Source organism: Etheostoma spectabile, unplaced genomic scaffold (assembly GCF_008692095.1).
Source record: "Etheostoma spectabile isolate EspeVRDwgs_2016 unplaced genomic scaffold, UIUC_Espe_1.0 scaffold00002751, whole genome shotgun sequence".
NCBI classification, from domain to species: Eukaryota; Metazoa; Chordata; class Actinopteri; order Perciformes; family Percidae; genus Etheostoma; species Etheostoma spectabile.
The window spans coordinates 29255-45089 of NW_022602945.1; the positions used below are offsets into that span (position 1 = coordinate 29255).

At 43.5% G+C, this 15835-nt stretch overlaps 1 protein-coding gene across 1 annotated transcript; it reads left to right on the forward strand.

Annotated features, from left to right (window-relative positions):
- Positions 1-720: 720 nt before the first annotated feature.
- On the forward strand, positions 721-15832 carry mypn (myopalladin; the record flags this gene model as incomplete). The annotated part of the gene is given in 12 exon segments (XM_032507470.1): positions 721-1005; positions 2642-3727; positions 10341-10516; positions 10614-10665; positions 10778-11225; positions 11333-11373; positions 11375-11414; positions 11657-11798; positions 12831-12947; positions 13032-13809; positions 14503-15654; positions 15732-15832. Coding segments are annotated over 11 exon segments (4132 nt in total), but the record flags the coding sequence as incomplete, so codon positions are not given.
- Between the last annotated feature and the right edge of the window lie 3 nt (positions 15833-15835).

Here is a 15835-nt window from a genome sequence, read left to right on the forward strand (position 1 = left end):
ATTTTACAGAAAGAATGATATGCCAATATTGTTGGGCCCCAGTCTGGCGTAACCGTGCATTAAATGTTCCTAACATGTATATCCTGATAATGATGTAAATAGTTTTTGGTGTTTGCATCGTGGTCAGTAAACACTAGCTTTTTTTCACAGATGCATTTTTGTTAACAAAAAAATTCACTTGAATAGAGTATTTGATACACGTCTTACACTGTTTTAAGTGTAAATAGATGCTCCGGCTTGCTTTTTTGCTTTGAAAAGGGTTCTCATTGTCTTTCAAATAAACTAATTTCATTATTCTTGGGACACAAAGGTGATTTTTTGTTTTTCACTAATCAAGATTTTAAATCTGGGTCTTGAAAAATGTTATCTTAAAGTAGGCATTATGACAAGAAGCAGAAGGAAGTCAGATGCCAAACACTGGATGTACTATCTTACTTGCTGACATATCACTCTTTCTCTTATCCGTGTTAAAACTGTGAATAAACTTCCACTTCCAATAATTTATTTTGATTAAATCTTTTTTTATTATTTCTACAACCAATGAAATGCTACACACTACCGCAAAATGTTTTACCACCACAGTGTAACACAGTGCTTTGAAAACCGATTATTGCTGTGTTAACATTCAACAAGGGGCTTCTAATTCTGAATGTAGGATGGAGGTCTCCGATGGACCGCTGGAGGAGGAATCCCCCCCTCTTCCTGGCCAATGAGCTGGGACGCCATGCAGACACATGGGCCTCCCCAAAATAACCTGCGAACACCGCACTGACAAATGTGGCGACTTGTACTGGTGACATGTTCCCCTAGCTACTCGGCTCCATATTTTCCCGTAAACTCCAAGGTGAACTGTGTACATTAAAACCGGGAAGGCTGGGCAGCTGCCCGTGTCCAAGATTTCCCCAGGTGGCAGCCGCTGGAAGACCGGAATCTCCCTCTTTGAGCACAGGTGCACTCTGAGGATTTACCAGTCCTTCACAGGGGCCAGCTGGGTTTATTCTGAAGGTAAAACACACCACCCCCTAATTTAATTGTTGTTCAGTGTGCTGTTGACTGGCATCTGCCTCATCCTGTAGACATTTAGACTCAGAAAATCTCCGAGCTATTTTGGTTTAAATGTTAAATTATCATAACCTGCCTGGGTGTGTGGGCCCGTTCATCTGTGCAGGCTGTGAATGTTTGTTCTCTCTCTCAGCAGTGTCCCTTTTTTGGTGATTATTGTTCTGTTTGTGTCATTTGATTAATGATTGTTGTGGCTGATCAAAATCATGATTACAAGGGCACAGAATGCGGGGAACTGCTTATTTGTGTGTGTGTGTGTGTGTGATTTTCTTCATGTAAACTGACCCTTTGCTATTATTAGATATGACTCGGTGGGCTTGGAGCCTGTTTGCAAAGGATTCATGTACACAACAGCTGCAGCTTCAGGTCTGCTGGAAGGGCATTGCTGCCTCTTAATTGCACAGATTTGAGTGTCAGTAGCACATGTGTACCCTATCGTCTGTCTGTATTCAATAACTTGCTCATGCCTTGTGTCAAAATTGTGCAAAGACTAAATGTCATTTAAGTGTTGGTCTGAGTTGGACGCCTGCCTGTGTCCCATTGGTGCATGAACCTGAGAACCTGTCAAGGCCAGAGGAGGGCTGAAATTAGGCTAACATTAAAAAAAAAAAAAATATCCCCTGCATTTAACTACAGTCTCTGTACTCTGAATGTTCTATCTTTGTATATAGTTTACATGTGTCATTTAATGTGAGTTATATCTGAGGTGCATATCAGTTTATGTTTTTATTAGCTTCTTACTGTATGTATCATATGTCCAATATGTGACGGGATCAAAACAAAATTTGATTAATTGACTTCTGACCGTTAGTCATTTCTCCTTCAGTTACTGTAGTCATTTAAAGGTCTGTTAGACTGTCAGGGACTTAAAGGGCCATGTTTGTTTTATCCTTAAATGTAGATATGCAAAATATACGCAACTTTCATTATACTGTAGTTGCGCATACTTCAAATAACTTCTTAAAGAGGCTGTATCCATCGATCAGGGGCTAACCTGCCGATTAGTTTCTCAATAAACAAACCGCTTGTATTATAAAATATCAGACGTGGACGTCTTGCTTGAGGATCCAAAAGACAGTTCAAAACAGTGCAAAGATATTTAGTTCCCAGTCACAAAAAACATAGAAAATAAGTATGTATTCACACTTAAGAAGGTGTGTCCTGTACATTGTTGCGGGAGAAAATGTCATTGACCATTCAAAATGAAATTCTTGTTGCTAATCATTTTCAGTTAAGCTACTAATTGGTTAATTGACTAACTGTTTCAGTTCTACAGCTTGTCATACCATATGTTTTTAGACTGATGTCCATACAGCCACTGGTTTCAGTCATTTTAAGCGCAGTATGAAAGTGAACTTGCAGTGATGATGTGGATCCATTACAGTGAACATTTAGTTAATCTAAATTTTTTTCCAGTTACATTATTGTTGCGTCATATTGCAGTGAAAATGGACTGTTCAATGAAATCATCTAAAAACCCATGTGATGGAAAATAGTCAGCACTAAAGTGAGAAGACTTTTTTTCACACAAAAACTTGCGTGTGGAATGTAATTGAATATTTTGGGGATATTTCCACAGCATGCAGGAGAACAACATTGACCAGCCGTCGTCATTGTCTCAGTTCTTAAGAGAGAGCTACCTGGCAGAGGCCCGAGCCCAGCAGCGCCACAGCGAGATGAGCCGCTCGGACGCTTCTTCCTCACGCCTCCAGATCTACAGGTCGCTCAAAGGCAAGGCTGAAGACTCTGTGGGCCACAGTGATCCCCAATTCCCAGACCTCTCAGCCTTCCTCAGCCAGGAGGAGCTGGATAAGAGTGTGAACCTGGCCCGCCAGGCCATCGGACATGAGCCTCGGGAAGAGAGGGCTGAGGTCATGGCCTCTGTCAAACCATCAACCCCCTCCAACATCTCCTCAGTCTCTTCCTCCAAACCCCCATCTGTTCCCTTTGCTAACCCCTCTCCTGGTCTTTTTGCCACCCCCTCCACAGTGCCCTTCAGCCAGGCAGCCCCTGAACTCCAAGAACTGCTAGCAACACACACAACAACACTCGCATCAGACAGAAAGATGGACAAAGCATCCTCACGGCAGGAAAACACAAGAGACTCCAGTGAGGGATTCAACGACTTTGACAGGTCGGCGAGGAATGCCCCGTATGGTCCAGAGACCCAGTCCAAGAAGGAGTTCCTCAACAAGGCAGCAGACTTCATTGAGGAGCTCTCCGCTCTCTTCAAGGCCAACAGCTCCAAACGGGTACGGCCGAGAGGGTGCAAATCCCACAGGACGAGGAACCAGAACAAGAGCCAGAACGATGGGACAGCGTATCCCCTCGGCCCAGACAACAGGGAGCGCTCTGCCATGCCCGTGGAGGTGGAGAAGGAGAGACCCAGCCCTGCAGTTAGCCACCAACCACAGGCCCAGCTGGACTCTGGGATTGGGCATGTGGGGTTTCAGGACAGTAGGATTACTGAGCAGCAGTACGAGTGTGTTTCCCAGGAGGTGGAGGAGGAGGCTGAAAGCTGTGCCCTGACAGACACTCCATACCCAGCAGAGCCTGCGTGTGAGCCTCCTTGTTTCATCCAGAAACTGAAAAGCAGGGAGGTTCCAGAGGGCAGCAAGGTCCAATTGGACTGCGTTGTAAGAGGACTCCCTGTGCCTGAAGTCCGGTAAGGCAACATGTGCTGATATTTGTTTATTTCTTAGTTTGCACGAGGTACAGCAAGACTTTCTGCTTCCATGCTCTTTCAAAATGAGTCTACATTTGTCTCACTGAAAAAAATGCAGAAAAGCCAATGTGCTGTGAAGTGGTCAGTGGAGATTTCACAGTGTACTTAAAGATCTGGATCATTTGGATTTCCATTATGTTTGGGGAAGATTTTAGCAAGGAATCCCCGCAAGGAATGGTGACATAACATGGTTTTTACTCAGCGATGGACTGTAACTAGTAAGTAAGTAGTAAAAGTAAATTTACTCAAGTTCTGTAATTCATTACACATTTGGGGTATTTGTACTTTATGTATTTCCATTTTATGTTTCTTTGTACTTCTACTTAGAAAGAATTGTTGTACTGCTTACTCCACTGCATGTATTTGACAGCTTTAGGTACTAGTAGCACTAGGTGCTCTTTGAATATATAATGAATCTTTATCCAACAGTATGTAACAAGTCTACTAACTATAAATGAACTTCAATAGTAAAACAAAAACACATTAATACGTCAGTAATCTTTATCCAATCATATAACATCTAATAGTTTAACAGTCACAATGATATTCTTTTAATTAATACTTCAGTTTTTCATACTGTACACATTAGTGTATTATTTTGCTCATAATATTGCTCATATCACTCATACTATTAAGGGACATTTTCAACACAGGACTTTAATTTCTAATGGAGTACTTATGTTTCACAGTATTTCTTCTTTTATATTTAAAGGTCCCGTGACATGGTGCTCTTTGATTGCTTCTCTCTCTTTTATATAGACCTTAGTGGTCCCCTGATACTGTAATTCAGCCTTGGTGCAGAATCACAGCTACTAGAGCCAGTCCCACAATGAGCTTTCCTTAGTATGTGCCATTTCTGAGTCTGTAGCTTTTGATGAGGAGAGGGGGGGGCAAGGTGGGGGCTGGGGAGGCTTTGCTTGTTTGAAAGCCATAATGTCAATCTCTCATGGGTGGGCTAAATTCTCTTGGTGGGCAAAGCAGAGTAAAGGGAGGTAACCTTGCCCCTTATGACCTCATAAAGAGCAAGATTCCAGATCGGCCAATCTGAGCTTTCATTTTCTCAAAGGCAGAGCAGGATACCCGGGGCTCGGTTTACACCTATCCCCATTTCTAGCCCCTGGGGGACCATAGGCAGGCTGGGGGAACTCATAGTAATGTTAAAAAACCTCATGAAGTGAAATTTTCATGCCATTGGACCTTTAATGCTTGAAATAGAATATGCACTCTGCTAATATGTAACAAGAAATTGTGCCAAAAGTGCCAAAGGTATTTTTGAGGTAGTGATACTGTCAGTCTGCCTACCAGAACAGATGAGTTTATGTTTTAACTGGAAAATGTCCCGCTCAGCATCTATCTTCATCTGTATTCTTAAATAACCAAATGAAGGCATCTTGAAAAAAGGTGTGTGTTTATTATGCATTTATGTTCACATATACAGTATATATTGGCCAATTTATTGTTATTAGAGTTTTTAACCCTCAAACATGTATCAGTATCATTCCGGATCGAGTGTGTTACATTGTGTTAAAGATGGAGCCATGTTGGTGCCTGGGCCTCAGACAATCAATTACAATACAATTACAGTGTTTGGGAAGTGTGAGTTAAGATAAATGTTTTTTTCTTTCTTGGGGGATTCAGACAGAAGTGACATGTGATGATGGCCAACAGCTGTGTGTGAGTGTGTCAGTGTGTGTGTCAGGGTTATGTCAGGGACAAATGCTAATCACATTTGGCTTTCTATCATTCTTAAGGAGAAAATCATCAGATTGTAATGAGGGTGGCCATTTACAGTGGAAATGTGCCGTAGTAGGAGAGGAATTTCCACCTCTCATTGCATTCGGTTAACTGCCTTTGGTATCAGAGGAAAGCAGAATACGTTGTGAGGACTAACACGATGGTACTTACCAGTTTACACTCTCGTTAATACTTGTGTTTAGCTTTCTTTATGACACTTTTGTTAGATATGTTTCAAAATCCCGACTGGACACCCACGACAGCAAAGCCTTAAATCTAAGTGAAGCTGAGGTTTCAGACTTTAGGGGGCATGGGCTGGTTGGTCCTACAGAACATTGTTGAGCCACTAACATAAACGTGTCCACGAAGAATGTAGCTCTCTGCCATTTTTAGACTGGACTGGCACTGAGCGTCGTAGTCACATCTGATAATGGAACCTACTGAGCTGTTGACAGAAGCATGAAGCGTTGGGTAAGATGATTCATACCGTTATTGCTTCACCATATCTTTATATGGTTTGTTTGTTTGGTCTCCGTGTCTTACAGAAGTACAAGTCTGAAGATTTGGGTTCTGTTTCAGTGATTTCTATTTATAGAATATTCAATATAATAAGACTTTTTCATTGACTTTAATGGGATGTTTGTGCTTGTTTCTCCTGCAGCTACTGAGTTAGTGAGTATGCCTTTAGGAGTCAATAAGAGTTGTCAGGTTTATCTTTCCCATCAGTTTGCAGTGGTGTAGTGTCTCTGGGTGGGTCAGATTATAGCATTGTGTGTATACTGAGTCTATGTTTAGCATTATGAGTATTTGATTGGGTCAGCCAGTCCGAGCTCCCGGGCTCCAGGGGGAATCTCCTCTCTGATTCTGAAGTCCAAAGGTAAAACAACCCTGACAGGTGCAGCGAGCGGGGCCTTGGCCTCACAGATCAGCCACCTCTTCTACTACTCATGCTTTCAATTTTGACCCTTACTCATTAGAAATGACATAGCCTTGTTTCAGGCAGAACGTTGACAGCACATTCCAGCGAGTGTATCGGGTACAGATCTTCAGCGTAGCTTCGTGCTTTCACTGGAAACTACACCAGGATTTTGTTTTTAAAATACCAAAAGCTTAAATGAATTCCTTTCCACGGATAGTTGAGAAGCAATGGGGTGCTTAGTTTGTGTTTTGAGGAATGTGTTTTTATGGAAATTGCTTTTCGGAACACTTTTTGAAGTGTAGAGTTGGGGACATATTCAGCTAATAGTGTAATTCGCTTGAATTAGATTATGTGTTCCATGAGCCTGGTGAAAGCAGTAGTGAGATTTATGATGGTATGGTGACGTCCTGCCAGAGAGTAACACATCACTTCATCCCTGTAGGTTTGTTGGTTGGATTTTTATAAAGCATCGAGACCTCATCTGCTCAAAATAGATGTGCTCTGACGTAGAGGCGGCTGCACATGTTGCTTGGCAGGACAGAAAAAAAAATAGGATTACTGTATTTTTATATATATAGAGAGAGAGAGAGAGAGAGAGAGAGAGAGAGAGAGAGAGAGAGAGAGAGAGAGAGAGAGAATTCTACAATGAATGAATAGACTGTTGACAACTGCAACTCTAATGTACTGGATGCAACCAATGTCTGGTATGTAATATTAGGCAGGGTGGATGTTTTTCTTGTTATTTATCATGTTTAATATGATTTACGCCCATTTATTTATAAATTTGGCCGCACGAAATTATAGATTACAATACTGATGATTATTGGCTATACTGCGCTGACCAAATGTAAGGGGACCTTGATGCATTTCAGCTCCCCTTTTTCCTCTTCAATAATAGAGGCAACAACAAAACTTTGATTTGATAGTAAAGTTCATACATCAATTGTTGTGTGCTCCTCATCTAACATCAACATAACATCAACAGTGCGTTGAAGCGGCCTCCAAACTGGCACGCTGACATGGCTTCGTGTCTACAGTGAAAGGGATAGGGCTTGTTCATCAAAACATTTTTCTCTTGGCCTGCAGAACTCTACTGAATGGCACCGAGCCAGAGGCACTATTAGGGAAATGGGAAAGACATCACGGAATACCAGCCTCATAGAAAGGGTTATCAGAAGGTTAATAGAAGGAAAAAGACAACCGTGTAAAGATTGGGTTTTGAATAATAAAGCATTGGCAGGAGAGTCTTGGATTATCCTACTCAAATAATAGTTAAGTCACATAACAGTACTATCACTAAAGTGGAACTAGAAGTAGATTACTTGCTGAAAATAAAATATTAAGTAATGTTACAGACAAGTGACAAATGAATATGAAATTGTGTGAATGAGAAACTTTGGTCTTCAATGACAGTTCCATTAACACACTGTGTGCAACCTTAAGGTCTTAACAAATGTATATCCTTCCTTATAAAATATTTGCCAAATGTCATATTATGGATTGTTTACATCAATGTTTACTTAGAATTCTTTTTACTGCCGCCCACAAACACGTACATGAGAGACTCACTCATAAAGATATCACACCATAGGCAAGGCAACGCAAGGCAGCTTTATTTGTATAGCACATTTCAGCAACAGGGCAATTCAAAGTGCTTTACACAAAATCATTAAAACAGATAAAACACAAGTACGAACAGTTAAAAGTCATAAGCATTAAAAATCAATAAGACACATGAATAGACAGTTAAAAACAAAATAGAAACATTAGGACACATAAAACACAAGAATAAAAGTTACAGTGCAGCATAAGAAAGAAATGAGTATTAATTTAAAGAAAGGCAGCATCAAAAAGAAAGGTCTTCAGCCTTGATTTAAAAGAACTGAGAGTAGCAGCGGATCTACAGGTTTCTGGGAGTTTATTCCAGATATGAGGAGCATAGAAACTGAAAGCTGCTTCACCCTGTTTAGTTCTGACTCTGGGGACAGAAGTAGACCTGTCCCAGATGACCTGAGAGGTCTGGGGGGGTCATAGTGTAGTAGCAGATCAGAAATGTATTTTGGACCTAAACCGTTAAGGGATTTATAAACTAGCAAGAGTACTTTGAAATCAATTCTTTGAGACACAGGAAGCCAGTGTAAAGACTTCAGAACTGGAGTGATGTGATCCAGTCTCTTGGTCTTAGTGAGGACTCGAGCAGCAGCGTTCTGAATCAGCTGCAGCTGTCTGATTGATTTTTTAGGGAGACCTGTAAAGACCCCGTTACAGTAGTCAAGTCTACTGAAGATGAAAGCATGGACCAGTTTTTCCAAGTCCTGTTGACACATAAGTCCTTTAACCCTTGATATGTTCTTAAGGTGATAGTAGGCTGACTTTGTAATTGTCTTAATGTGGCTGTTAAAGTTCAGGTCTGAGTCCATGACTACACCAAGATTTCTGGCTTTGTCTGTTGTTTTTAACATTGTTGTTTGAAGCTGAGCGCAGACTTTTAATCGTTCCTCTTTTTTTCCAAAAACAACTACCTCAGTTTTTCCTTCATTTAATTTCAGAAAGTTCTGGCACATCCAGTCGTTAATTTGTTTGATGCAGTTAGTCAGTTTTTGTATTTGACTATAGTCCCCGGGCATAAGGTTATGTAAATTTGTGTGTCATCCGCATAACTATGGTAACTTATTTTGTTTTTCTCCATAATCTGAGCCAGTGGAAGCATGTAGATGTTAAACAGAAGAGGCCCCAGAATGGAGCCTTGCGGGACTCCGCACGTCATATTTGTACGCTCAGATGTATAATTACCTATTGACACAAAGTAATCCCTATTCTTTAGGTAGGATTCAAACCAGTTTAGTGCTAAGCCAGAAGTCCTACCCAGTTTTCCAATCGGTCTAGTAATATGTCATGGTCGACCGTGTCAAATGCAGCACTGAGATCAAGTAATACTAAGATTGAAATTTTGCCACTATCTGTGTTAAGGTGGATGTCATTAAAGACTTTGACAAGAGCCATTTCAGTGCTGTGGTGTGGTCGGAAACCCGACTGAAAGGTATCAAACTGTTGCTTAGTGACAAGAAATGGTTGAGTTGTTGAAAGACTACTTTTTCATTGATTTACTTAAAAACGGAAGGTTTGATATTGGCCTATAGTTGCTCATTAGTGACTTGTCTAGGTTGTTCTTTTTTAAAAGTGGCTTGATTACTGCAGTTTTCAGGGCCTGTGGAAAGATACCTGAAAGAAGAGATGTGTTCACAATCTGTAGAAGATCAGAAGTCAAACAATTGGAAACATTTTTGAAAAGTCCCGTTGGTAGAATATCAAGGCAACAGGTCGAGGTTTTCAGATGTTGAATAATGTCCTCCAGGTTTGTATGGTTGATTGTGTGAAATTCTGTCATATTGGAACTAGTTTTGCTTGAACACTGTGACAACACATATCCTGAACTTGATATGGAGGCACTGACTGTTTGTCTAATCTTCTGAATTTGTCTTTGAAGAAGGAGGCAAAGTCATTGCAGGCCTTGGTAGATAAAAGTTCAGATGCTACTGGTACTGGAGGGTTTGTTAACCTATCAACAGTAGCAAACAAAGCACGGGAATTATTATTGTTTCTAGAGATAATATCAGAGAAGAAGGACCTTCTTGCATTCCTCAGTTCCAAATTATAAATGCGAAGTCTCTCTTTATAGTGCTACTAGTTGTCAAAAACTCCATATGGTACCTTTTGAAACTAATATAATGTAATCATTTACACAAAGGTGATTTCCTCCAACATATTTGCATATCGAACAGGCTTTAATTAATAACAAGAAATCATTGACAATATAATTTTAGAAAATACAAGCACTGGAAGAAGATTGCAATGCTAAGGTGTCCTGAGCACTTTGGTCATGTATATGTTTGATCCTAGGTGGTTCTGTGAGGGCAAGGAGCTGGAGAACAGCCCTGACATTCAGATCATCACCAACGGCGAGCTGCACTCCCTGATCATCGCTGAGGCCTTCGAGGAAGATACCGGACGCTACTCTTGCTTCGCATCTAATTTCTATGGCACCGACTCCACGTCAGCTGAGATCTATGTCGAAGGTGATTCTTGTGTTTCTTTGTCAGTGACACTTTTACAGTTCAGGGAAACACTGTTAGTCATAGAGTGTGTGCCCTTTTTCTTTTAACAAACCGACAGGTGCCTCCTCTTCGGATTCTGATGGGGAACAACACATTGAGCATGTAGCCCAGTGAGTTTCTACAGTATTGTCATTAAGAGCCACGTCTAAAAATAACATATATGGATCTTAAGCTACCTTATTGTAACACTAAATTACTTTCTTACTCCTGTGATTTTCAAAGGTTGCAAAGGAAATCTTTACCTCCAACATCGAGCCAAACTCTCTCTGCAGAAGAGGAAGACTCTCCGTCATCCCTACCTGCAGCAGCCACCGAGGAGCCAGCGGAGCAGCTCTCCTCTGCACCGATTGACCAAATAATCCCAGATCCTCTTCTACCTGCCCGGACATTAGCCACCATACTTCCAGCCCCTGAGCCCTCTCAGACATCCGTGGCATCCACAGCACCCCTTGCTCAGGAGGAGGCAACAGTGTCACCCGTGCAGATGTTTCCTACGTTGTCACCGGGCGATACAGAACTTTCAGAAGCCCAGGAGGTGTCAACATCTGTCACATCCACACTGCTGCCGGTGCAGACAGCTGCAGCCAAAGCTACATCGCTGCCTCTAAACTCCGTGGTCTCCTCTGCGCTGCCTGTCTTGTCAGCCCCAACACAAACACCCCAACCTGAGGTAGATGAGCGTAAACACTGCCCTCCTCTATAATTGTTTGTTTAACATTACATTGTTTTGGTGTTAGGCTTAATTAACATGCCCCCATGTGTGTTTTGTATCTTCAGAGTCAAACCTCCAACCACAACTATCCCGACTATCCACAAGGTTGAACGGCCACCTATCATGGCTGCCCCTGTATTCACAAAGGTATAGTCATTTTCAAAAGGATGTACACTGCTGCTGTCACACACACACCCACACACCACACACACACCACACACCACACACACACACACCACACACACACACACCACACACACACACACACACACACACACCACACACACACACACTCACACCCTCAACACTCACTCACATCACTCACTACTCACTCACTCACTCACTCACTCACTCACTCACTTCACTCACTCACTGTCTTGTCCCACCAGAGCCTGCAGGACCTCCTCGTGTCAGAAGGCCAGCTGGTGGTGCTAGAGTGCCGCGTGAAAGGGGTGCCATCACCTCAAGTGGACTGGTCCAGAGATGGAAAAATCATAGAGGACTCTCCTGATTTCAGGATCCTGCAGAAAAGTAAGTTCTGCTTCTGCTCCACCTCTGTGGTATTACTGAAGTGCAAATGTGCTTTATGTGTGTGTGTGTGTGGTGTGTGTGTGTGTGTGTTATATATATTATATATATATATATATATATATATATATATATTTTGTTTTTGTCTTCGGTATATGTGCTGCAGCCATATTTCAACTGCCTTGTTTCATAAAGAATATGAGTTGTTAGAACAATGAATTAAAGGAGATTGTAAGACTTAATTGTATACTTTAGAGCCATAAAATTAAACAGAGGTTTTAACATTTACCATTTGCTTCAAAAGGTGGTTAGTGTACTGTAGTATGTCCACTGAGAATATTTCCTGAGACCAAAAAACATAAAATCCATTTTAATGAAATCTTGTTCAAATGTGAGAACTTTTATTAAACCCCAAAGAGCTGAAAAATGTTTATATCGCTCTCAAAGATTTTCAGGTCATGTATGTGTTTACATGCATAAATGTATACGCTTTAAATACTGTAAATGGTATCTTAGAAACCAGTGTTGAAATGTCAAATTCAACATCATATACAGTACTTAATATATTTCTGAAAGGAAATTTTAAAAATGACAAATAAAAGTTAGGTTGCAGCAACTGATGGTCGGACTGTTTTAAAGCCCCAGATCTCTAGCTGAATCAGGAACATTATAAAGAAGCCTCAGTCAAAAAAACACATGCTACATGCTGTTGTGTGTACATATTCATCTGCTGAAGTGTTTATAGTTCTTGGCGAAGGCTTCTGCTCTTCTTCTGTACATAAGCCAGAGCTGCTTTTCCCTGACTCTGGACCATATAAGGTAGTCTCTCATCCTGTATCAAACCACAATGGCAGATCCCTTCAACCTGCCTTTGCTGCAGATAGACTCTCAGCCCCAGTGACACAAAGAAACCTTCGCTGCTGCATCTGAAACACAAGTCACGTATCCTTCCTCTGTATACTAAGTTGAGAAGTTAATATGAAGTCATACCAAACCAACTTTATCATGTGAGTATCCCTTTGTTTTTACCTCTAGAGGAAATCTGCACTCTGGTCATTGCTGAGGTCTTTCCTGAAGATTCGGGCATGTTTACTTGCACAGCAAGCAACAAGTATGGAACCGTGTCCAGCGCTGCTACACTGAGGGTCAAAGGTAACGCTGCTGATTCACTTTCATCATGTATGCTTGTGAAAGTACATGGAAAATAGTGAAATCCCTCTCTCTGATTCTCATCAGGCAATGGCAGCAACAGCAACCACGTGAGGCCTTTCAGCAGTTTGACAGTGGAACCCAATCGAATCCAAGAACCTTCATCAGCTCCCGCTGTGGACCCCCGACCGGGGGTTACTGTGACCAGCAGCATCAAGCCCCACTCCAGCACCATTCGCCTAGAACCCCTCGTCTCTAGCACCTTACGCCTGGACCCCTTGAACACCAGCACCCTCCGTCTGGACCCCAATGGCTCCAGCATGTTGCGTCCAGACCCCCTCCGCGCCAGTCTACCCAGTCTGGAACCCTCCACCCTGAGCAGCAGCAGCTCCTTCCTCAACTCTTGCAGCACCAGCTCCCCGACCTTAGATCCTCTCTACCTCCACCAGAACTCTGCCGGATCCAGTGGAGCACGTCCAGAACCACCAAGCAGCGGACAGGTGCTCTCATACCTAAAACCCTTCACTTCTCAACTTGTGGTTGTGACTTCAGCTGAGCAGGAAGTGTCCACGCCTTCAGTGGCATCGCCCGACACAAGCCCAAAAGTTAAGGGCACCCCAAACCATCAGAATGGGAGTCTCATTGTGGTGCCTCTCCCTGATCCCCCTCCTAACTCCTGCCTAAAGACAGGCGCCCAGACAAACCAGAAAGTCTCACGCATCGGCTCCAGAGTCGGCTTGCGTGTGCACTTCAAACTGCCTGAGGATGAGGAGGATGTACAAAGTGACGCTTCCAGTCAGTTTGATGAAGACCCCAGCATGGCAGTCAACAAAGAACCACCACCAGTGCTGGCTAAACCTAAACTGTGAGTAGAGCAAATGCAAAAACCAGAATAAGCAGATGGGTCTCAGAAATGTCACAATAGCTAACAAGGCTGTCAGAATGGTCTGTAACAGTGTAGTATGAGGAAAAGAGAGATCGTAGATGGGTTATCTAAACTGTGGCCGTGTTGAGAGGTGGGAGGTTCCTCCTTCTCTGGCTCAAGCAGCTGTGATCATTTGCAGTTCATAAATGAATGCGATGCAGACTTGAAATGTGGACCTTCCGGCTTTCTAAAACAAAGGATGGCATTTTTTATTTGTAAGTGTACCTTTTATGCGTTTTATGTTCATCTAATATTTCAGACAACACTGTAAATGAAATCTTGGATGGTTTAATGAGCTGTTTGTACGTTTATTAGGTTTAACACAAATAAATATGACCATTTGTCCTGTTTGTTTTTAATCAATCTGAGTTTGCAGCAATGTGATGATGAATTAAAGAGAGCATCTTGTTTAGAATGAAAGCTGAAAGGATCTAGAGCGTAGACAGTGTTTTGTTTACAGGCTACTTGTAGGTAGCCCATAAAAGGACAGAGTATTCTTCATGCTGACTTTGGCTCCTTCCTGCTGGGGTTTACTTAATTTATGAGAGCAGAGCACTGAGCCGCTCTCATTTTCACCATGTATAGTGTCATTTTTTGGTTGGGCTTTAACTTTAGTTTTGCTCTGATCAACAGGGACCCAGCCCAGCTCCAGCTTCTGCACAACCAGGTCCTCATGGAGCAGCAGCAGGACCCTGAGCCTCAGACCCACACCTACACCCAGCCCCGGCCCCAGCCCCAGCCCCAGCCCCAGCCCCAGCCCCAGCCACAGCCACAGCCCCAATTCCAGCCCCAGCCCCAATTCCGGCCCCAGATCCAGCCTGAGGTCCAAAGTACCAATGAAGCTCCGCTGTGGTCACCCAGAATACAACGTGAACCCCACCCGCCACCGTTCCAGCCCTACCTGAACACCACGGCGCCCCTGTGGCAAACGGCCCCCTCTGCACCCCCAATGACCACCGCTCCCCCTGCTCCCTTTCTGAGCTCTGCTACAGCTCTCAACACCACCTTTTCACCTCGTCTCAACACTTCCCCTTTGAGCTCGTCACCTTCGATTCCTAAGCTAAAGACTTCCTCCCTGGTGAACTCCCCTCCACCTGCCCCACAGCTGAAAACAGCTCCTCCTCTCAGTATAGCTCCTGTAACCCAGATGAACACCATCCATGCCTCCCATCTCAACCTGTCCCCTGCAGCTCTGGCCAGGACTGCACCTACACCCCAATTTTACTCTCCACCCGCACCAAAACTTAGCACAGCCCTTACAGATCCGACCTCAGCCTCACAGCAGATCACGTCTCCTGCTCCTCTTCTGAGAAGCACCCACGCCTCCCTCATGAACCTCACCGCCACCTCCCACACCTTCAACTACGCCCGGCCTAAAGAGTTCATAGCTGCGCAGGCCTTCTCGCCAGTCAGGAGTCTTTCCCCAACCGAATCACCAGTCCCTCTGCTCCAAGAGTTGGCCGCTGAGCTCCACTCCTCTGCAGCCAGCTCTCCTACTCTCCCACCATTCTCCCCGCCACCCAGGATCTTCTCAACAAGGGTGCTCAAGTCTCCCACCAGCCCTCCTTCCCTCGTGTCTTCTCCCACACCGGTGTCAGCGCCATTCCTGAACAGCATGTGCGCCATTCGAGCCCAGTCGCCTCCCCAGGCCTCCTCCCCCACCTCTAGCAGCTCCACGCCCAGCCCCATTCAAAACCCGGTGGCGTTCCTAAGCTCTGTCCTGCCGTCCCTGACCCCGAGTCAGCCCACCAACTCAATGGGCCTGCCCAAGGGAGCTCCTTTAAGGTACGCCCACTCCGATGCTCATGAGATTACTGAACTGTCCCAGGCTCTAATACATTTTTCCCCTTCTGTATGTTCAGGCTAAAAAAGAACGTACCAAAGGTGCGCCTCCCGTCAACTGAAGACGTTCGCGGAAGCAGAGAAATTCTCCTCCCAGACATTGAAAAAAGCTTCGCTGGAAAGA